This window comes from Asterias rubens, chromosome 1 (genome assembly GCF_902459465.1).
Source record: "Asterias rubens chromosome 1, eAstRub1.3, whole genome shotgun sequence".
In the NCBI taxonomy this organism is placed as follows: domain Eukaryota; kingdom Metazoa; phylum Echinodermata; class Asteroidea; order Forcipulatida; family Asteriidae; genus Asterias; species Asterias rubens.
The window spans coordinates 12,676,468-12,699,287 of NC_047062.1; the positions used below are offsets into that span (position 1 = coordinate 12,676,468).

The 22,820-nt window shown below is 38.7% G+C and overlaps 3 protein-coding genes across 3 annotated transcripts in view; 2 read left to right on the forward strand and 1 right to left on the reverse strand.

Annotated features, from left to right (window-relative positions):
• Positions 1–2,987: 2,987 nt before the first annotated feature.
• LOC117287836 (eukaryotic translation initiation factor 3 subunit K-like) lies at positions 2,988–9,988 on the forward strand. The gene is made up of 7 exons (XM_033768382.1): positions 2,988–3,113; positions 5,898–5,996; positions 6,449–6,569; positions 7,032–7,106; positions 7,369–7,438; positions 7,810–8,013; positions 9,346–9,988. Exons 1-7 carry the CDS (start codon positions 3,058–3,060, stop codon positions 9,375–9,377), a joined length of 657 nt encoding a protein of 218 aa, XP_033624273.1. The 5' UTR covers positions 2,988–3,057; the 3' UTR covers positions 9,378–9,988.
• A 659-nt stretch (positions 9,989–10,647) lies between these two features.
• LOC117287851 (acylphosphatase-1-like) lies at positions 10,648–14,893 on the reverse strand. The gene is made up of 4 exons (XM_033768408.1): positions 14,796–14,893; positions 13,805–13,821; positions 13,095–13,204; positions 10,648–12,027 (listed from the first exon to the last, which is right to left on the reverse strand). The coding sequence occupies exons 1-4, from the start codon at positions 14,869–14,871 to the stop codon at positions 11,913–11,915; spliced, it is 318 nt and encodes a 105-aa protein (XP_033624299.1). The 5' UTR covers positions 14,872–14,893; the 3' UTR covers positions 10,648–11,912.
• Positions 14,894–15,203: 310 nt separating this feature from the next.
• LOC117287842 (proteasome activator complex subunit 4-like) overlaps positions 15,204–22,820 on the forward strand; it is a 35,528-nt gene continuing 27,911 nt past the window's right edge. The window contains exons 1-8 of the mRNA XM_033768396.1: positions 15,204–15,514; positions 16,409–16,549; positions 17,271–17,387; positions 18,279–18,323; positions 19,099–19,248; positions 19,806–19,869; positions 20,956–21,030; positions 21,867–21,986. Coding sequence (XP_033624287.1) covers positions 15,312–15,514; positions 16,409–16,549; positions 17,271–17,387; positions 18,279–18,323; positions 19,099–19,248; positions 19,806–19,869; positions 20,956–21,030; positions 21,867–21,986 — 915 coding nt within the window. The 5' untranslated portion in view covers positions 15,204–15,311. The remainder of the gene's footprint in view (positions 15,515–16,408; positions 16,550–17,270; positions 17,388–18,278; positions 18,324–19,098; positions 19,249–19,805; positions 19,870–20,955; positions 21,031–21,866; positions 21,987–22,820) is intronic.

Genomic DNA, 22,820 nt, shown 5'->3' on the forward strand with positions numbered 1-22,820 from the left:
GTGCACAGGTGTTAACCTTGTCTGCATGAATGTACACAGATGTTCATAATTGCCTCATTTGGATGACGATCACAACTCGTTTGTTTTGATGACTTGTGTGACGCATGTGAATTGAATTCTATCGTGGGAAAAAATAATAACATTCCTGTCTCGGTCGACCAAACTGAGCAAAATGGAGAAAAACAACTTGAAATGAGATAGACATCAACCTAAGGGAACGTTTAAACCTGTAGTTTTTTTGGATTCGTTCTATTGTTTTAAAGGCACTTGACACTATTGGTAATTACTCAAAATAATTGTTAGCATAAATATTACTTGTCAACGATCAATGGAGAGCTGTTGATGGTATAAAACATTGTGTGAAACGGCTCCCTCTGAAGTAACGACGTTTTTGAGAAAGAATAAATTACTCGCTGAAATATTTGAATTAGAATTCGATACACACACCTCACATGTGTGACAAGGTTTTTGGTTTTTTTAAAGCAAAGTTAACCATGCGAAAGAGAAACTCTACCACGGGGGGGGGGGGGCATGGGGTGTGACAGGGCAACATTTCCACGTGAAAGAGAAACAATTGGGCTTGCGAAGTGCAAAACCTCCCAACTTGTTATAAATTTTGCAGATGCCTTTGTTTTAGTGTTTTTATCCAAGTTCGTTCAACTGTCATGAGCACGCAATTTTGTTGGAAGAGGTGTTGATCGTAGTCGATATTATTGCAAACGGAAGTGTGGAATATGTGTTAATTCACTGGTATTGTGTTATGGGTATTGTTATTCGATATTTTAGACAAAACAGCGCTGTTGGATATACGACACTATTTAGCGATGTGAAAGGGTATCACGGCTAAACTATACAATACGAAACATAGCGAAAACTTCGGGATGCGCGACCCATAGTTTAAGAACATCTGTAAATTACAAAAGAGACGAACATTACATCAGGTGTTCGGATGCTTTGTCCTTGTGCCTGCTGAAGCAACGTGGCACTACTCAAGTCATGGTTGTTAGATCGTGAGAGTGCGGTTCAATTCAACAGGGGGGTATCGGGCAATGACTTTATGACGTTGTTCTGTTCTAGCCCACCCCCCCCCCTCACCGACTCCGCCCAATGCAGTATAATCACTGCCACTAACCTCGCAATGGAACGCCAGAGGCGGGTGGGGGCCTGGCGAGAAAGCACCAGATTGAGTAAAGCCGAACGTAGGTCTACTGCTTGCCAATCTTCCGAACAAAATTAATGTATTTTCATAGAAATCACCTTTATATTCAGCGCCCTTGTTAAACTGTCTCTAATAGTGATATGCAGGTAAGAATTAGGGCTTCCCAAATAGATCGCCTATAAGGCGCCTAAGGCAAAAGGCGCCTATATTGGCCTCACAGGGCCTATGAGGCGGGTCCAAACACGACACGGGGTTAAATTTGTGGGGGGGGGGGGGCTGGGGGGCACTCCCACCCACAACCTCTATTAACTGATTCCTCCGTGGTAAAACACGAGAAACCAGCAGTGATAATGACCTGCTGTGCCGCCGAGTATGGAGGACCAAAAGTGGACAACGCAATTTTCAAATTTTTGATAGTAGAAAATGAGAATTTACTTTCAAGTATTTAAAACCTTATTTTCAAAATCTTCATTTTCTGATAGCAGAAATTTGGAATTTACTTTTTGCCAGTGACTGGCGTTCGAAAAGTAGACAAACCGAATTTCCAAATTTGGGGACAAGATAACCGTGATCTTGAAATTAAGGTCCAGCCAACCATCATTTGTGTGTGACATTGTTGTGTGATCCCCTTATGGCGAAATTTTTAATTGGGCAAGACATTTTGCAGAAACAATGAGAAAACGTGTAGGCTAAGGTCGAGGACCGAAGTGAAACCCAAATAGTAAAATCAAAAATTCTACTAGCAGAAATTTTGAAATAATGGTTTGGTCCAAAAAGTAAAATCAATAATTCTGCTAGTACAAATTTGGAAAATTGGTTTGGTCCAAAAAATAAAATTCAGATTTCTGCTCAGTAAGACAGTAGTACAAATTTGGAAATTTGGGTTTTCTACTTTTCGACCGCCAGTCACTGGCAAAAAATAAATTCAAAATTTCTGCTAGCAGAAAATGAAGATTTTGAAAAAATGTTTTTACTTGAAAGTAAATTCTTTTTTTTCTACTCAGTCAACAAATTTGAAAATTGCGTTGTCCACTTTACGCCGAGCGAGTGCGAGAGGATAAGGAATGAGGTTGATTTACACGGCCGTGGTCGCATGCAATTATGTCCTCCGGACAGTTTTGCATGCAGTCATGTCCGCCCGGACGCTGCTGCATAATGCAATTGTGTCCGCCCGGACACATTTGCACATGCAGTTGTGTCCGCCCCCGTGCAAAACCGTCCTTCAGTAAATTAAACGGCATTGGTCGACGGAACGAGTTCGCCATTTTTTTGTTTTACAAGCTAAGTGCATGTCATGAATGACATGGGAAATGTTCGGCCGTTGGGTATTTGCTACAATCATAAAATACGTGAATATTCATGCTGCATATAGGTTCAGTGAGTGCTTTCACACTCGCTTACGCGCGTCCACCGCATAATAATGCAAAAGTGTCCGGAGCGGACAGTATTGCATGGCAGACACAATTGCATCTGACACCGGCCCCACACGTCGTACTATACTTAGTCTAGGTTCCTAGACCATTGGTGTTGCGTGGTCACACACAACCAACGTTCCGATTATGCACGGCAAAAACTGTACACGCTTGTAATGAACGAACGCTAGCGGGCGCTCTGTTTCTCTGATTTCCTGTGAGCACAGGGAGATCCGGAAATCAGAGAAACAGAGCGCCCGCTAGCGTTCGTTCATTACAAGCGTGTACAGTTTTTGCCGTGCATAATCGGAACGTTGGTTGTGTGCGACCACGCAACACCAATGGTCTAGGAACCTAGACTATACTATACTGGGTTGGTTCGCGGCGACACACGTGTAGTGCATTGCAGGTGAAAAGTTAGCTGGTTTCCAAATCCCTTTGTGTTGGCAGGTTGTGTTAGGGAGTAGTACCAGTTCAAATTTCAAGATGGCGTTTGACGAGGCTCGTGCGACAGTGACTTCCATGCTGAAGGGAATTGATAGGTAAACATGCTGTTCTTTGGTTTATGCAGAAGTATTTATTTTCCGTGGGATTCCGCATATTTCACACTACAGTTACAAATCACCAGTGTGCCTAAAGATTATTGAATTCATTAACTCTGTTCATTTATTTCAACTGCTTTTGCCGACAAGCTGGATCCAGCTGTGTGTGTGGTGTTTTGTTGTGTGTAAAACGAATGGGGCGGTCTTGTGTGTAAACGAATGGGGCGACTTTGCTACAGACAGCGGGGGCGACATTTTTGGCACGGTTGGGGGCGACATTTGGTTGGGGGCGACACTTGGTTGGGGGCGACACTTGGTTGGGGGCGACACTTGGTTGGGGGCGACACTTGGTTGGGGGCGACATTGTTTAGGGCGACCATGGAGGAAGGAATAGGAATGTCAGTCCGGGGCGACTTTGCAACAACCATGGGATGGATGGAGGTAGAAATTCCATGAAACAACCCGTTGGTGGTTAGTTGTGATAACGTAACCCTTTTGAAGAAAAATGGACAATAACTTACCAGATCCCGGAGCGAATTCTCAGGTTCATATTTTGAACCTGTCGCACCGCTTTGCAAACGCATTATTTTGTTGTTGGGCTAAACCATTCTGTAAAAGGGGTGTTACAATGACAATGTTGCAGTACGTATGCGCGCTGTCCGTTTGCATTGCACGCCGTTCACTCATTATGGTGCGCACGCACTGCAGCACTGCAACATTGGAATTCGCTCCGGGATCTGGTAAGTTTTTGTCAATTTTTCTTCGAATATTTCTTAAATGGTGTTTTGAGTATTATTAATAGCAGGCTGCATTAGACATTGCGGATTAAGTTCGTACCCTCAGAATTTGTGTCATGATTTTTGAAAGTGGTAAAAATGGGGCAAATCTGGTGACTAGCTGTCGAAATTGTACGTGTTGGACCAGAAACCATTGCCGCTCGAACCTATCTCGTAACCCTCCGGCCTGGCGGCCGTCGGGATGAGGGTTACGTTATCGCAACTAGTTGGTGGTGGTGATTATTGGCGAGATGATAAACATGATGTGACCAGCATTTATTACCGAATACGCTGGACATTTCAGGGATAACTTTCCATATGGCGCCACCACTTTTTCACTGATTTTTATAAAAAGCAGGCATGTGAGACTTCCTCTTTTCAGCTGATTTCCTCTTTTGGGGTTTTGATTGTTCTCTTTTTTTCTTCACTTTCTGTGTACAAAAGAATATTATAGGAATAGGGCCTATTATCTTTTCCTCTTTCTTTCCCGGTTCTCTCTTTTTTTTTTCTCCCTTTTTATCATGGATACTCACATGCCTGAAAAAAGGATATCTCATTGAGGTTTAATTAGATGCTATATTATTTCATTTTGAATGAACGGTTGGCTTGTGTGTAAAGCGCTCGCCTCTCACCAAGGCAAGGTGACCCCTGTTCGATTCCCGGCAGGGCCATATGTGAGTTGAGTTGTGCGATGGTTCTCTGCTGTGCCACAAGGGTTTTCCAGACCATCCGGTTTTCCTCCCTCAGGAAAGAATCAAACACTTTTGATCTTGGCTGTGCTCCGTGACATAATGGGTTGATGTGGCTGGCAGCTGAATGCGCCCTTGCATGCCTGCTTCTCGAATACGTTGTAGCTGTGTCCTTCGCAATTCAGCTCTAGCTGCTAGTAAGGACGATTAGCCCCCAAATTATTATTATTAATATTATTATAATGAAAAAGTGGTGGCGCCATACGGAAATTTTTCCCATTTCAGCACCGGTCAGCAAAGATGTTTGGTTGGAAGCGAGTCAAATGTGGTTAAATAAAGTAATGTGTAATTCAAGGCCCTATATAGTATAGTACAGTACACATCCTGAGTGATAAACGCAATAAAGGATTTCCATATTTTATATATGTGGCGGCACCACTTTTACTTACCATGTTTACTTGGAAGTTGTGTTTTACTCTATCCACGGTGTTCAACTTAAAATTTTAGAATCCATGAAAGATGTTCTCTTGAAACATCAATATTTCAGTCATGACCAAGAATCAAGAATGACCAAAAATGTCTTACTAACCAATTTGTTTAATGAAAAATTTGGGGCCAGATTTTGTATCTTTTGTGTTCTGCCAAAGACAGAACGATTATGAACATCATAACTTATTTCATTTAATTTCATTTGTTGTAAAAAATGTGGGTCTGATTAAGCTTGGGCGATATCAGGATATTATCGAATATCGCGATATTAATTTGGAAACGATTTCGATATCGGATGGATTTGGTTTTAATCGAAATATCGATATATCGCGCTAATCGCGATATATCGCGATATATCGCGATATCGATTAAATATCGCAATGTATTTGCTAGCTGAGACATCTTGCACCCCATAGGTTTGGAGTAAAACCAGAAGAATAGGTCATTAGAACACCTCTCTAATGCTATGACTGTCTCTTCTACAACTTTCACTTGGAGTTTGAAGACTGATGATGTCAAATTTAATTAATCGCGATTATATCGAATATCGCGATATATTGTCGGCGATATATCGTGAATAAAATAAATCGATATCGCCCAAGCTTAGGTCTGATAGCCGAGAGAGGAAATGGAGAAAAATTTTCACACGCACGGTGCGCACCTGGAGTTCTATAAACCAATTTAAATAATTTTTAATTCCACCATAGAGGAATCCTATTTAACCTTTAATATAAACATTGCATTTGCCCGTTACAAAATTTCAGGATTACGCTCTGTCAGGCCTGATCATAATAAATCTACACTTTTCTCTGTTTGCCTTCTCCTAACAGATACAACCCTGAAAATCTTGGAAAGTTGGAAAGATACGTCGAGATTCAGGCAACAGAGAACAGATACGATCTTGAAGCCAACTTAGCTGTTTTGAAATTGTAAGAAACCTTTCTGCGTCTTGAAAGTTAGTTATGTTTTCCTTAGTGAGATGCTCATGCTAAATCAGAGGTCACTCTTTTCAGTGTGCTCTTTTTGTACTTGAGGGTCCCATGATAAGGCATGCTTTCAAAAATAAGCACCTTTAATTTTGGGAAAAGTCCTTTCTCATGCAAACATTGTATCCATTAGCCTTTTGAGTTATGGAGGACACTAAAGGAGTGCATTGTTTGGTTTGGGTGTATACAAACAAATGTACCCCAAACCTAATGGTATCACATGAGTGGGTCAACCATATCTCAAATGGCCTTTTGACTTTGTTTTGTATAGCTGGGTTATTTTAAGCAAGATACTATTTACAGTTCAATTTCTAAAGCTTGCATTTCACATCGAAGCTGAATTAGGAAAAAGTTGTGCGACTAACACAACTAATTTTGTTGGTTTTGTTTACCAGGTACCAGTTGAATCCAGGCACATTCAAGGTCAGCACAGCGGCCACAGTCCTCCTAAAGGCACTGACGAACCTTCCCCACACAGACTTCATCCTCTGCAAATGTCTCATAGATGAGATCCATGTATCCTTTACTCAAGCCGACAAAATCTTTGATGATATTCGCTTTTTCATTGACCTAGCCAATTTTAAATTGGTACCGTTTGATTTGGTCTCAAGATTTGTGTTGAATTTTGTTTGGCTGTGTCTCTGTGTGTAGTGCGACTGCATAAATGTGATGGTAGTCTTTGTTGTGTCGCTACTTTGCATGCTACGGTACAATACAGGCAAGAACTATCGAGTCAAGAAATCTAATAGTACATTACGCACAAGAAAAGTCGGTTCATGTCTTAAGTACTGAGACTCACTGAGACTCACAGACCAGTTGTTATTTTTTACATCGTTCCTAATTCATCAATTTGTTTGGTTTTTTCAGTCAGATATGATACCCATCTCATGAAGTTGAAATAATTTATTTATTCTAATAAAATTCCATCTGTCGTCTAATGAATTTGATTACTTCCTTGACAATCTTGAATTCCTTCAGCAACAAGAACCTCCTCTGGTTACCATCATGTATCTTGCAAACCTTTTGGAAACCTGTGAATTTAAGAGCTTCTGGGTAAGTCAAGAATGTTAGCTATAAACCTTATACACCTGACCTCATTAGAGTAGGGTGCCTTGGAGTAGAGGTCAAAATAGGTTTCATTGGCCAATTCTTACACAGTGTTGCGTTTTTGCATTGTTTCTTCATCGTTAATACATCTTGACTTGTGTGATGGTGTCAATGTTTCAGGTCTTTTGTATCAATTTGTGCGTGAATTTACGATTGTTTACGGTTTTGAAATGCTTACTTTTTTTAAAACTTTTTTATTTATTTTTAGAGCGAGTGTGATGGAGCAACGAGTACACTGTTTGCAGGAATAACAGGATTTAAAGATTCCATTAGAAAATGTGAGTGAAGGCTTGATTTGTTTATGCTAACCCACTCACTTTTGTTTTTTTTGCATGGGTTTCCTTAAACTTTTTTTTCTATCGCTCGGCGGGCGAATCAACCAGAATTCTTGATCGCCTGCAGGTTGTCGCAATGCAACCAATACATATTCTGTGTTCAGCTTACAAAATGAGTATCCTTTTTTAAAATTGACATAACTTCTCTTTCTTAGGAATGATAAATTGTCTTCTTTTTTTCTTTGTAATAAGCAGGAAAGAGTGATTGATGCTTTACTGAACTTTTGAGTGTCATGTTTGTTTTGAAAAACATCACCAATCCCAGCTCACCCTGTAGTTCAATATTTACTGATTTTTGTCTTCCCCTCTCGCAGATATTTGTCACATTTTACGAATCACATACCAAACAATTGATAGGCAGCAGTTGGGAGATTTACTAGGTTACCTGAGCGACCAGGAGCTGAACCAATGGATGAACAAGTATGGCTGGAAGCCGTTAGACGGAAACCGAGTCTTTATTAGCCAACAAGAAGAGAGTATTAAAACTAAGAATATCACAGAGAAGATTAGCTTTGAAAGTAAGTACATATTAATATTCGGTTTTGCAGTAAAGCCATGTGATTGTATCTACTTGGGTCTGTCAGTTGTTCTTGTGAGAATTTGTGTAGCTAATATTCTACCACTGCGGAGACATAAGCCTTTTTGAGGTATGGCGGTCGTGATACGCACGTGTCACACGCCGCGACTGATGCCACGCTCACCATGTTGGTGGTCGTTAGGTTTACGTGTAAACACTGCGTCGCCTAAAAAGCGCACTTCACTGAATAACATACTTTCTATTTCTATGGTTAATACGCACAAATTTACCACAACTTTACAGTGTTGTAGCATTGTGTGGGCCATACCTCAAAAAGGCTAATGTGATTGTATCTACTTTGGTCTGTCAATTGTTCCTGTGAGAATTTGTGTAGCTAATATTCTACCACTGCGGAGACATTGGCTTGATTTTGGTAGTCCATCCTGGCCATCTCTATGTCTGGGTCAACAAAAGCAAGTGATGAACAATGGGTGCATTCGTTTAGCTTCCCTGGGTCGACCCCGGTCTGCCCCCGGTACGTTCGGATAGCTTTGGTGTCATTCCAGGGGCTCACCCGGGTCAGCCCCAAGTGCGCGTCTCCACAAGAGGGTGAGTGTGATCGTTCGTTTAGCTCTTGTCAGGGGATCACCCGAGTGAGCACTGCGGGGTCCACCTAGGGCAGCTTATTGAACGCACCCATAGTTATAGTACTCAGTGGAACAAGTCGCATAAAGCAAATGACAAGGATTCTATTCTAACCTATACTCTGATATAACTTGGCCTCCCAAACTTAAATCAAAAGACGGGACTGCTCAGCATTGTTGAAGCATTGTTGCTTAATGCGCCGTAGCACCTTGTAAACCCTTATAAGGTGCTAAATAATTGGGTCTCAGAATTCATCACTGCAGTAACCTATCTTTCTGAAAGTTTGTATATACTCAGCGCCTTGAGTACCTTGTTTGGTAGATACATGCGCTATATAAGACTTTGATATTATAATTATTAATTTTAGGGGTGGGCTCTAAATCCACTAAGGGTGAGCAGATCAACAAAATTATTCATGTTTAGATAAGGGGCCATCGTTGCTGATGTGCAATCTGGGGGAAATCTGTGCTGAGCAGGACAATATGAGTGCTGGGTGAATTTTTTTAGTTCTGGGCAGGCTCGTCAAGCAACTCCCACCATGGCTACAAGTCTACAACGCTGCTGCTCAGATATTTGACTATTCATTGCTTTTAATGTCTGGGGCATTTTCCAGTACCTTTTCAAAATACTGGAGGGGAAACAAAATATTCTGTTCAAAGTGTTTGTATTATATGCTTCTTTGCTGCAGGTGTTGCTTCAGTAATGAAATTGTCCCAGTGAAACCAGCCGAGAACAGGATGGAGATGAGAACTACCCATCATCTGCAGGCAACCTCATGGATTTTAGCCATTTACATATTACAGTTGGAACTGAACCCAAACAACTACATCGCTAACTCCAAGTGGAAAGATTAGTACCTGTTTATTATTGTACATCCTGGAGCAGTAATGGAACTTCTGTGATATTCAGATCTTGTCTGAATTTCATTGAACTTGTGGTTTTTACAACTCCACTATTTTGATGTCCTTGCATCCATTTTATTAATATTCCAACCACCCTCTGTCTCTCCCAACAGAAGTTGGCTGAAGTAGTTAGCCTCAACAGATTTTCTGAGGTAGTTAGCCTTATCATTTTTGTTTTATCCCCACTTTCAGCATTTTCACTTTTCCCTATCCTCTTATTATGTTCTGTATGCATGTTGTAGTTGATGTCAACTTAAAGTGACCCTACATGGCCAGCCTGTACATGGCCTTTTACATGTTAATACTGCAACATAACTTTTACATGTACTTCAAGTACCACCGTGTTGAGATCACCAATATACATGTACCTTTGTCCTGGTGTGGTCATCTTGATTTTCCCCTATTCAAATCAATGTAACCAAACCGAGGCTTGAAGGGCAAATAGTCTGGGCCCTTTTTTAAAAATGAATGTCAGCATTCATTACTGTTATCAGAAACAAGGAACATGACCAACAATGGTGACCGTGATAAAGGTCTATAGAGGGCAGTGTTGGAGCATATGGAACACGAGTTTAATACATTCAGTGGGCCAGCTAACCAGTGTTTAAAGAGAGTTATTATTGATGTGAAGTACATGTAGCTAAGCTAGAATAACCACTAGTTTCAGATCTGAATCATTTTAAGCCAAGGATACATTTATGTAGATCCTTCTCAGATGACTTCCGGTCATGCTGGAGTAATTACACAGGCAAGTCATGCACATTTTTTTTTTAGTATACATGTAAATCTATGAACAAGTGCTTGAAACCCATCAGTTGATGACACTACATGTATGTATCATTCCTGTAGTACTCCAGCCATCATCCCAGATTGCTACAGATATGTGGCGTCAGTGAGAAGAGTCTATTTACCCTGTTCACCAGGGCCCAATTTCATAAAGTTGTCAAGTAGACTTCATGAACTAAACTACATGAACTATCAAGGTGCCTGTAATAGTTAATACTCAATGTGTTTCTTTTTGAAGATTTATGTTATCATTTATGTATCAGACTGTAAACAAGGAAAATTAAACACAAAACAACATGGACTTCTGTCTGGATTGCTCGTTTATTTCCATGACTCTCATGAAAGCACAAAAGACCTTTTTGTCGAAGTAATCATGCCACTGTCATAGGGTAAAACAATGTAGAATGAAACAATGGAAACCGTACATTTATGTATGCAAGGTAAACAAGATGAGCCAATGTGGGACTTTTGGGACACTAGATGGTAGCAGACTTCAGGTTATGTGTGCAAGCTCAAAACTACGTTAAAATTAATAATCGTTGGAATTTTACTGGATAATCTGCTGCCAACTAGCGATCCAAAGTCTCCCATTAGCAGCCTTCTTTTCACCTCTAGCCAAGGTTGCCTAAATTAAATGACATCATATGCATAAGGTCTATAGTAGCTACAATGGAACTGAATTTAAACCGTCACCATTTGAAACGTACCATCTTAGAATAGAATAGAATCTCCCAGCTTTGGTGGTATAAAAACATAAATAATTCTACAGAAGCAAACAATTTTATTTAAGCTCTGCAGGTCGGCAGCTAAGGCTGTAGTTGACCCCACAAAATTAGAATTACAAATAAGATTTAAACTTGGTATTATGATACACTGTGGACATTAAAACTGACCTTGATCCAAATAGTACTGACACTTAAATTTAGATTAATAAACAAACTGAGTAAACTTAGGACGGATGTATATTAATTAATTTATAACTTGTTAATTTTTTTACAGAATATAATTTTTTTATAATCTATCTTCGGGCATCGCACGCAAATGAAAAATGTTGCTTGTCTGGAATACTTCATTTGGTGTGAATACAAAACCCAAATGTTAACAAATCACACAGGCACTTCCATCTAGTTCTATCTATGGTGTATGCCAATTTGCACAACTGATTGAAACCCAGTGATGTCAAAGTATTCGAAGTGTGATCTGTCAACAAGGCTAAAAAGTGATCGCTTGTCAGTTGACCTGATGTATAAATGGTGTCTACGATACAAAATCTGAACCATTGATAGAAAAACACCTTTATTGGTCATATTTACTTGCATTACTAAGGAAGTTTCAATAGCGCCCTCTGCAGACACAATATACAGCATTGTGTGTGCCTCATATTATTAAAATATGAAATAAATAGTATTAAACAATGCAAATGTAGTTGGGATGACACATGTAGTTTACACAGAATTGTTCACTGCAGCCACACAACACCAACACACGGTAACCAGCATCCATATTCATATTAAAAATAATATTTACACTTTCATTTACAAATGTAAGAAAAAACAGTAATCTCTTTTCATCTTATGATGTCAAATTGTGTGTAGACAAGTTGATCAATTGGTTTCTCATTCTTGAACACTGCCCGTTGGACAACCGAGTGTGGACTGCCTTTTGTGCGAAGCCAAGTCTTCCTAGAAAAGGTTTTGAAAGAAAGGTAAACAATGCAGGTCTAATGAGGACATCAGATGTGAACCTAAACCCATGGAAAAGAAAGTTAATACATGCGCTGTGTACAAATGTTGAACCTCCATGATATGAAATAGGTGTCATAGGCCTACAGGTAGCTCGCCTTGTTGGGCTGTTATGGCTCTCTTATAAAGACCTGGACACTTTTGGTAATTGTCAAAGACTAGTCTTCACAGTTGGTGTATCTCAACATGTGCATAAAATAACAAACCTGTGAAAATTTGAGCTCAACTAGTCGTCGAAGTTGCAAGATATTAATGGGAAAAAAGAACATCCTTGTCGCACCATGGTCACACAAAGTTGTTTGCTTTCAGATGCTTGATTTCAAGACCTCAAATTCTAAATCTGAGGTCTCAAAATCAAATTCGTGGAAAATTACTTCTTTCTCGAAAACTCTGTCACTTCAGAGGGAGCTGTTTCTCACAATGTTTTATACCATCAACCTCTCCCCATTACTCGTAATAAAGAAAGGTTTTATGATAATAACTATTTTGAGTAATTACCAATAGTGTCCACTGTCTTTAGCATCAGTCTTCGGCTGTGATTAGACTGATGTTAAAAGAGAGCCATTACAGCCCAACAAGGTGGGCTAGTCTACAAGATGATTTAAGAAAATACAAAAATCTTGCCACACCATGAAAACTCTTCCAAAGCCATTTTTTTTAAACCAACTTTCATTTGATAGTAAACTAGGCTTCTTAAAATTTGGCTCTTCAGACTATATATTTGTATGTTCTTCTTTTTGCGTTTTATTAAAAAATTATGCTCAATTAATTCAAGCTTCACAATCAGGAAGGCACATCTTGACAAAAGATCAAAGTGCATCTATATATCGAATGTTTGACACATATGCTCTGTAGAAAAGAACTGAGACAGTCAAAACCCTCCATCCTCCCTACAACCATTGGGGAGGATGGAGGGTTATGATAAGTGCAGCTATACAAAACTGAAAGACAGAGCTCTCTCAACTTGACGTGGTGGCAACGGGAGGGTCAACAGAAAATATACTCACAGTAGGCTTATCTTGTCTTTTGATCCTTGAGCTTGTCCAACTACGGTGTTTGTCTTTGTGTTCTTGACCCAGCCTACAAGGCCATGCTCGATAGCTTTCTTTTTAGTACACTAAAAGAAGAACAAAAATAATTTGAACTTCTTTCGATTGATCTCTGCACGAAGGTAAACATTGAATATACAAAAACATGGTAGTTTAATGACTTTAAGCCACTTGATTCACTGTATCCACGTCGAGCTCTCTGATCCGAGTCCATCTGAGTCCCTGCGCTCCTTTTGATGGTCTGAAGTTACTCCTAGAACTATTAGGGAGGCGATAGGGGAACGAAACCTCACAGTTCTAGGAGTAGTCTGAAGTCAGGGCAGTCATGAATGATGTGACTGATGGTTTGTGGGCGGATAGTTTGTGTACTTAATTATACAAAAGAAGGTAACTTGTTTTAAACTGGATGAACTTAGGTCCATAAATTGACAATATTTGATGGTCAAGCAAAACCAAATTCTTCTGGGATTTTGACACATCTATTCTAAAACAATTTAAGGGACTCTAACCAAAATTAAATCCAAAGAAAACTATATCAATTGTTAGTCTCGATATGTAAACAAAATATACACCAAAAAGGTAAACAAACCTTCAAAAACATTTGTTTAAAATAATTTGTATAACAGTGATATTAAATTAATAATAATATTTAAATAATATAAACTTACCTTTCGGAAGAACACACCTGTAAATATACAACACAAAACACAAGAGGAATATTAGTTGATTGATTTATTGATTGAGTGTTGATAGCCCCAAAACACAATGTTTTAAAACAGGGATAACTTTCCGTATGGCGCCACCACTTTTTCACTCATTTTTAGAAAAAGGGATATCTCATTGAGGTAAATTAGATACTATGTTATTTCATATCGAATGAAAAAGTGGTGGCGCCATACGGAAACTTTTCCTAAAACAGTACATCATCTATATGCACGATACCCACCATCACCACAGCAGTTATAACAATGATAATCATACATCTCATTAAAAACTAAAAAAGTTTTGACTGTTTGTTGCATAATGATTTTATGTGTCAATGGGAGATCGACGATGGCGACTTGGACTGGGAGTTTGGGATCGAGGAGTTTGGGGAACAATGATCTTAAAGCCAGTGGGTGCGTCCGTTTAGCTTCCCTGGGTCGACCCCGGTGTGTGACGTGTTTTTTTTTCCAGGACGAATGTGTGCAAATAATTACCCACGTTCGTCATGGAAGAAAAAACCGCCACACACCGGGGTCGACCCAGGGAAGCTAAACGAACGCACCTAAAGACTGGTCTGCACACTTACTTGGTGTATGTCAACAAATAACAAACCTGTGAAAATTTGAGCTCAATTGGTCGTCGAAGTTGCGAGATAATAATGAAATAAAAAACCACCCTTGTCACACGAAGTTGTGTGCTTTCAGATGCTTGATTTCGAGACCTCAAGTTCTAAACTTTAAATCAAATTCGTGGAAAGTTACTTCTTTCTCGAAAACTATGTCACTTCAGAATCAGACAGAGAGGGAGCCGTTTCTCACAACAATGTTTTATACCACCAACCTCTCCCCATTACTCGTCGCCAATTAAGGTTATGATGATAATTATTTTGAGTAATTACCAATAGTTTCCACTGCCTTTAACAAGGTTACTCGTTTTTTGTCATTTAGTATTTACCTTGAACTTTACCAAAAACCTCAAACTCAACCGAAACCAACGCAGACGACGCAACTTTCACCACATTAGCAGCCATTTTGTTTTAAAGCCTGGTACACGGCCGGCTCTAGATGTGTATGTGAATGTTGAGGGCATTACACCGCCGCGAGTCCGGTACCTGTCGTAAATATATCGGGCTAAACTATTCAAATGGGAGGGGGGATCAGTAGAAATAAATTAACAATAATATAGCCTATATAAAGTAGATTTATCTGAAAAGTAAATGTAATTTAGTAAATTTCACAATTAATTCTTTGGCATGTCTTCAAATGTTCGTTTCTTAAATACTTAAATATGTTGTTTCCCTTGCACCCTATGTTTAATATTTATAACATGAGAAGAGCACATTGAACAGTCCAACATGGCGGTTTTCTATCGAGAGGTAGAATCTGCCTCTTCACGGTGATATTTTTATTTTGAGTGGTCTTCTGGAAAGGTGGAATGTAAGTGCTGGTTGAGTTTTAATCATTAAGAACGATGGATGCAGAGGAGGACAGAACACGACAGCTTGGTTTCAAGCCTCAGAAAGAAATTGTGTATAATAAACTTCTTCCGTATTCCGAGGATTTGGACGAGGAGTCCACGAAGCAGTTGGCGGAGATCAAGGGGAACCTGGGCCGTGCTGTCCGGTTGAGGGAACTCCGGCCTGGTGCGCTGTATTGGACTTCGAGGCTCAACTCGTAAGACCCTGGCCTTGAGAATCAATTATCATACGTAACACCAGTTTTAATACTAAAACAAAGGGATGATTTTATGTTATTTAATGCTTGGCTAGCACAAAAATGTGATCACATTTTAACATTTTACAGATTTTGTTCGATCAATCAAGTCTAGCTAGCCCACCTTGTTGAGCTGTTAATGAGACCGATGTTAAAAGCGGAATGGTGACAGTGATGAGACCGATGTTAAAAGCGGAGCCATTAACAGCTCAACAAGGTGGGCTAAAGTCTAGCATGTCTAGTTGGCCCAAAAACAAGCATGACAAGGGGAAGAACAGAACCAGAACAGCAGAAGTCTTAAAAAGAACAAGAGTTAGCGCCTATCATATGGAATGGAAGGGGTGTGGGCGGGGCCTTGGCATCGAATACGATGTTATGTAATTGAAAATTAAGCTGCATTATAGTAATATCTTATGTGAGACTTAACAATTTGACATCGGTAGTATGCGGTCAAACACAGACAGATGTCAAATTTTAATAAAAAGGAGTACAGACAGTGCAGTGCCTTAGTTACCGAATAAAGAATACTACTTACACCCAGAAATGGGGGCTCTGACACTGAACTTGTTTTTATAAAAATTGACAAATTGACATTTGCATTTTCATACCTTTTTTTATAATATTTTTTCAAAAATGCAAATGGCAATTTGTTTTTTTAATTCGTACAGAGCCACAGATAATACTGGGTCTACCCTACTACTATCTGGGGCTGTCACTGGAATTTCCTTGTTTGCGAATCAGCTGCAGCAATCGACCTCATTACAATATGCCATACCTAAATGTATTTAAATATGATTGTGTAGCTGCATTGGTTATTTGTTTAACTTTTTTTCTTTGTAACTTACATTTCTGCAGGTACATCAATTTGTATGGACATAAATTCTCCAAGGAAGATCATGTGATACTGATCAAGCTGCTCTATGAGCTCATTATTATGCCAGATTTGGAGCTTGCACTTCTCGACAAATTCGCTCGCTCCCTGACTTGGCTTCTTAAGTAAGTTCAATTACGAAAAGGAAGTATTAGTGTTGAAGTAGAAGTACTCAGTACTCAGACTGGAGTACTGGATTGATGGTGTTTGTACTTGTACTGGTACTCAGCTAGTAAAGTACTCGTACTCAAAATCCGTACTCAGAGTTCATACTCGATACTTGGTTTAAAAAAATCTGAACACAAAATGAAACCCATGTGGTCTATACTCAACTGGAAATGTAAAAGGTTTTGCCATTGTAGGGGATCGTTTTGCTGAACTCGATACATATTTGGGTTAAAAAAAAAAATTGGGTTTACAATGTTTTAAATCAAAAGATGATCTCATACTTTTGTGAAGAGTACAATTGTTAAATGGTAAAAAAATGAAAACTTCTTTCAGAGTTTATGAAGAATACAGATAGAGAAACTGCTAATGAAAAAGTAAACAAACTTCCTGAGCTTTTCGTGCATTTTTTTGGGATGGTTATTAGATGATTTAAAAAAGTTGTCAAAAAATACATTTTAAGTTTTGACATACAGTTTCACAAGGTCTTGTAAGTAAATTTAGTCAACCGAGATGTCAAACTTACTCTCACTGAACACATTCATTAAATTTACAAATTAACCTCCAATAACCAGAGTAGGAAAACATGATTTTATTGGATATAATTTTCCCTCTCATTTTTACTGTGTATATGAGCTGACCTATTATCACAAAAAAATACATTTCTTTATTCCAATTTAGAAAGAGTAAGCTGCTTTCCAGAGATGATCTGGTGTTGCCATGGAAACCTTTATACCAATTGTTGGAGCGAATCTTGTGTTCACAGTATGAGATTTTGGGTCTGGAGTGGACCCCAAGGTAAATGGTTAATTTAGGGAGTTCGTTGCTATTGATTAGAATTGATAATACTTCCCATTTGACTCCACACAGTGTTGTGTAATGTCAACCATCTCTCTAGGCAGTGCATTTTGTTAATGATTTGAATGTGCAGCTGTGCTTAAATACTTTGTACAGCATGCTTCATCATCACTCGGCAAAGACTTAAAATTTACGTCCGTGGCTGCCTCATCCTCAAATTGTAATGGAGGCGCACTCTTGGAGTCGCCGTCATCACCTGGTCTCTTTTAATCACTGCTCTTCTCAGCTCTCCTACACTTCTACCGCTCCACCTAGTCACATTGCCTCAAAGTGTACCTGTAGGCAGACTATCTGTAACTGCTTGAGTTTTGTCAAATTTGTTGCATGATTGGTGGATGAACCACTTAGCAAAAACATAGAAAAGTTGACGTAGCTCAAAGCCAAATAAAATATCTCTGAAATGGGGTTTATTAGGAGCTATCTCATTGTAACTTGAATATTTGTTGCTGTAATTAAAGTAATACAATGTAAGTTTATCGAAACCTTTCGCAATATCTATTAAACTCCCCTGCTGTGAATTAAAGAAGTACCCCCTTCCAATCTCTGTTTTCACTGAAATTTAGTGAATTTTTTAAACAAAATGTGACATCAAGCATGCTTAGTATGGTTTAGTCAAATCAATCTCATTACTGTCTACAAGGTCTGTGGTTGAGATACTGTATATTTAAAATAGACCACGAATAAAAAGCACTGTCAAAATGTAGGTTTTAAAACTAATTTTATCATATTTTCCCCAATATTTTACTGATCAGGCTAACTTGGTTAAAGCCACTCCAACTGTTATGTTTAACTATTTTACCAAGATATTTCTAATTTTGTTTATTATATAAGGACATTGGAAGGAAGCTTAAAGAGTGTGGTCAAGCTTTCCAGACCGTAAGTATTAACAATAAATACATCAGAAGCCTATCATTTTTAACTATCGTTTCCAAGTTTGTCACTTTCCACAACATAGTTTTCTAAACTTGAGGGAGTTTGCCTTGCTACCACATTGCCCTCCCTAATGCCTCATCACTGAAATGAGTTCGCATACAGGATGTGCCAATTTAAAATATAGTTCGTGGTTGGTCATAAATGAAGGTTTTTCTAATGCTGATGTGAAAGTGGAATGTTATTATTTCTGCAGTGTAAATGTTGATCTGGTTGATTTGACTTAAGCATGTTGCTGAAGGCCGTGTTTTTTATAAATTTGTTTACCATAAAGTAAATTTGTGTGCTTATTACATGACAAAAAGTGTTAAATCAGCGGTGATTTTTCCCAAATGATCAAGAAGTATGGAAAGCACCTGTGCATATTCAAAGTGGTCTTACATTTGTGTCACTTAACCAGGCCTGGGTTTACACAGGTCACTGTGGCCACAGCCTTAATTGCTCAGCCTTTGGTCCTTTGAAGCCTCTCTGTTTTTTTCCATAGACTTTAATATTTTCCAATGGAAGTTTTCTGTAATAGTCCTTGCCCTCTCACAATTTGTGTCCTGTTTCTAAAGCAGGGAAACCAGCATTGCAAAACAATGCAGTTGTTCCGTTACCTAGGTAACGCATCATATCTTGCTGATTCCATGCGCACATGAGTCAATTTATCTTGCTTCTTTTAAGTTTTTCCCTTGAAGAGATTTTTATTTTAATGTATGTTTTTTTTGGGGTCCATTAGATATTTCTCAGTTGAAAGTACCCAAGAGATGCTAGATGAATGGAGGCCTCTTCTATGTCCCTTTGATGAGATGATGAGTAAAGGAATAAGTTGCATGGAGCTGTTCCTCCCTACACTCCTACCCCCTGAACATCACCAGTTTGGTTTCAAGTAAGTCTGAAAATGTTAAATATCCTTGGCTAGATTTCACAGAGCGTTCAGATTGATCTGGAAGTGCGAAGCCATCTTAGATGAGAGGCAAAGTGTGATGTTGCGATGCAAATCACTATGGTAACAATGGCAACTCGTCTTCAGATGAATCTTAGTGCCGTGCGAAATCGAGACTGGGCATTCTCAGTGTTTAATATATTTTTAGGGGGGTCATGGGTTTGAATCCCAACCAAGTAGTATGCCTGTTGTTTGATTTTTCTTCCACAAGCCTCTGGGGTAAGCACAAAGTATACAGTGCTTATCACCAAATAAATAATACAATTTATAAAAGCAATGGTAATAATATTGGCATACAAAAAAAGGGAAAACATTGTACAAAGTTGAGTGTGGTGGCCATTTGCTCTCTTTTTTTGCAGCAGTAATTTTTTTTTTTTTTAAATGGGTCTCTTCCAAAAGCCTGTGATAAATAACCCACTTGGCTGGTTATCAGATGTTTTCTCTTGTCAAAGCAGTTTCCATGTTGGTTGATTGTAAGAATGTCATTTTTTTTTTACCAGGTTGTGGCTTGATGAGATGATTGGTATATGGGATTCTCAACACAATTGTTTTTCATGGGAAGAAGTAAGTAATGATGTCTGATTCTTGATCATGGTGCTAGTATTTCATTCAATACTTGAATGCCAGTGGCATTGGACTTGAAGGCGTCCAAGTCATAGTTATTTAGTTTTTATATTCCAGGCATGTGCCATAAGCCTTTTTGAGGTATGGCGGACACAATGCTACAACACTGTAAAGCTGTGGTAAATTTGTGCTTATTGACCATAGAAATAGAATGTATGTTATTCAGTGAAGTGAGCATTTTAGGCGAAGCGGGGTTTACACGTAAACCTATGACCACCAACATAGTGAGCGTGGGTTGAGCGTGGCATCAGTCGTGGCGTGTGACGCGCGCGTATCACGTCCGCCATACCTCAAAAAGGCTTATTGTCCATAATGTTTTGTTTTGTTATTCCTTTATTTTGTATTGTTCTTTTGTTATGCCGAATAATAATAAGAAATAGTACTAATAATAATAGTTATGAGGCAGTCAGCCTGGAGGTATCCGATAATCCCAAATCAACCAACGTCAATTTTACCCCAAAAAGTCGGTTGTTTTTAGATTCTGTGCAAGTATACAAAGACTTGAGTTTGGGGGTCCGGGGTTTACAGGACTGCAGGGCTTGAAGGTCAGAAGGTCAGAATTATTACTGAACCTGAATCCTTTGATTCAAGATAGAAAATTAAGCATTTTATTAAAAAAGCTTTATCTCATTTGTATTTTGACTTGGTGTATCTCAACATATGCACAAAATAACAAACCTGTGAAAATCTGAGCTCAATTGGTCGTTGAAGTTGCGGGATAGTAATGAAAGAAAAAACACCCTATCACGTGAAGTTGTGTGCTTTCAGATGCTTGATTTCGAGACCTCAAAATCTAATTCTGAAGTCTCAAAATCAAATTCGTGGAAAATTACTCCTTTCTCGAAAACTACATTACTTCAGAGGGAGCAGTTTCGCACAATGTTTTATACTATCAACAGCTCCCGATTAGTCATTACCAAGTAAAGTTTTATGCTAATAATTATTTTTAGTAATTACCAATAGTGTCCACTGCCTTTAAATGTAATGTTGTTTTTATCCTTGATTGTAATATCGTGTTTCTAATAGACACTGGTAGAGCTCTTCGCAAGGGTTGCTAATGACAACATTGGATACATTGATTGGGGACCCTTCATGGCAAAGGTATGTACTCTCTGTTCGTCAACAAAGTCTTTGGGGGTTCAACTCCTGGTCCAATGTCTTCGGTCAGTTTTGTCAAATTTGATTAAAAGGCTTGAGAAATGATGACTAACATAATGCCTGATATGGCAAGAGCAAGAAAAACACGGAAACTCCAGTGTCTGTATGGAGTTGGTCAGTTGTTACAGTTTCCATTATTAAGGCCTTGTCAAATGAGGCAATTAACAGGCAATCAGCTCCAGGCAATCTCCAATAAGAAAATGTTTTCATATTTACGTTTCCTCATAATTTTTACTATGGATAAACGACTGCTAGTAGAGTGTCTCTTGTGTTTCTGAAGTGTCCTCTTTATAAGCAGTTGCCTGAAAAAAGGTTGGCCTGTGTGACATGGTCTTTACACTTTACACCAATACACCCATAGAGGTCTAGTCCAAGACCTTGGTCGCATGATGAACATTTCATTACATATTTTGTAAAATGAAATTGTTTTTATACTCGAGCATGTTCACTTGAGAGACAATTTTCCCAAATCAGCACAATTAGCAATGTTTTTTTTTTCAAAAAGCCTTGTTCTTAAAAGGGGTTTTGAAATGAGCGGATTCAAACTCACTTTTTCAGAGCAGGTCGTCATAGGAAACTATTTTTAAAAATGATTGACTGCAGCTGTACTAAATGAACATTTGGCTTAAAAATTACATTTTAGTTTTCTTTAAAGTTATGATTTAATAAATTATGTGTAAACAAAAATAACAAACTATCAACTCTCTCGATAAGGATTCTTCGGTTACTTCGTATTTTTTTATGTTTTGATGATTTTGTTAATACTTTTTCATCTTCAGATTTTCACGCGTTTCATGCGTGGCTTTAATTTGCCAGTTGGATCCAAGAAGCGCATCATTGGTAGTGCAAGCAAAGGGTATGACATCCAGGTTGCCTCTTCCTGGATCGTATCAATGATGGTAGGCCAAGGATTCTGGTATAATTTCTTAGGATTTGTGGCTGCTTTGAATGGAGCCCCTGGTGTAAACAATGCATTTTATACAATCATATGTTTCAGGCATCTGACCAGGGCCCATTTTCATTGAGCTGCATAAGCAAACAAATATTGCTTAACTATTTCTGCTTAGCCAAAATGAGCAGGATACCAGTCACAAATTGTACATATGTGACATGGTAGTTTGGCTGGTAACTTTATTCTGGTAAGCATAGTTTTGTTTAGCTTAGCTAACTTTTGTGCTTAAGCAGCTCTGTGAAATATTGCCCTGATCAACCGATGTGAAGTCTGCAGTTTGTCAAACATAGAAAAAAAGTGGCTCGTACGATTTGCCTCAAACAGAGACACACAGATATCTACACACAACGTTCACAAAGTTCTATTTCTATGAGTGCAGCAGACTTAACACTAACAAGATTGTGACTGATGGACTTGGCATGAATTATTGCGGTTGTACAGTGGGAATACAAAGGGAAAACAATTCCATTCAACATTTTCTGGAATCTATGAATTTGAAAAAAGGTGTAGCAGAATATGAAGGTGTTCAACATGGTCTTAGTTGCTAGATATCTATGAGGCATGCCAATGGAAAGTCAGGCATTATATTATCCCTACTTGAGTATGATTTATGATTTTTTGCCCTTGGAAAAATCAGGGAGAAATGTGTTTAAATAGTCTATTAAATCATATACCACATGTACATTTAGGTCAGCCCTTGTTCTAAATATAATTTCCCTACTTTAGTTCTAAGGACCAATTATCATGCCTGAATGTACTCCTGTGTTTAATGAGGAGGAAT

Bases quoted from the DNA above. Each gene is read 5' to 3' on its own strand.
- LOC117287836 (XM_033768382.1), top strand. From the start codon at position 3,058: ATGGCGTTTGACGAGGCTCGTGCGACAGTGACTTCCATGCTGAAGGGA. The intron at 5,997-6,448 runs GTAAGAAACCTT...TTTGTTTACCAG, and splicing joins AACTTAGCTGTTTTGAAATT to GTACCAGTTGAATCCAGGCA. The intron at 7,439-7,809 runs GTGAGTGAAGGC...CCCCTCTCGCAG, and splicing joins TAAAGATTCCATTAGAAAAT to ATATTTGTCACATTTTACGA.
- LOC117287851 (XM_033768408.1), bottom strand. From the start codon at position 14,871: ATGGCTGCTAATGTGGTGAAAGTTGCGTCGTCTGCGTTGGTTTCGGTT. The intron at 12,028-13,094 runs GTGAGTATATTT...AACCTTTTCTAG, and splicing joins AAAGACAAGATAAGCCTACT to GAAGACTTGGCTTCGCACAA.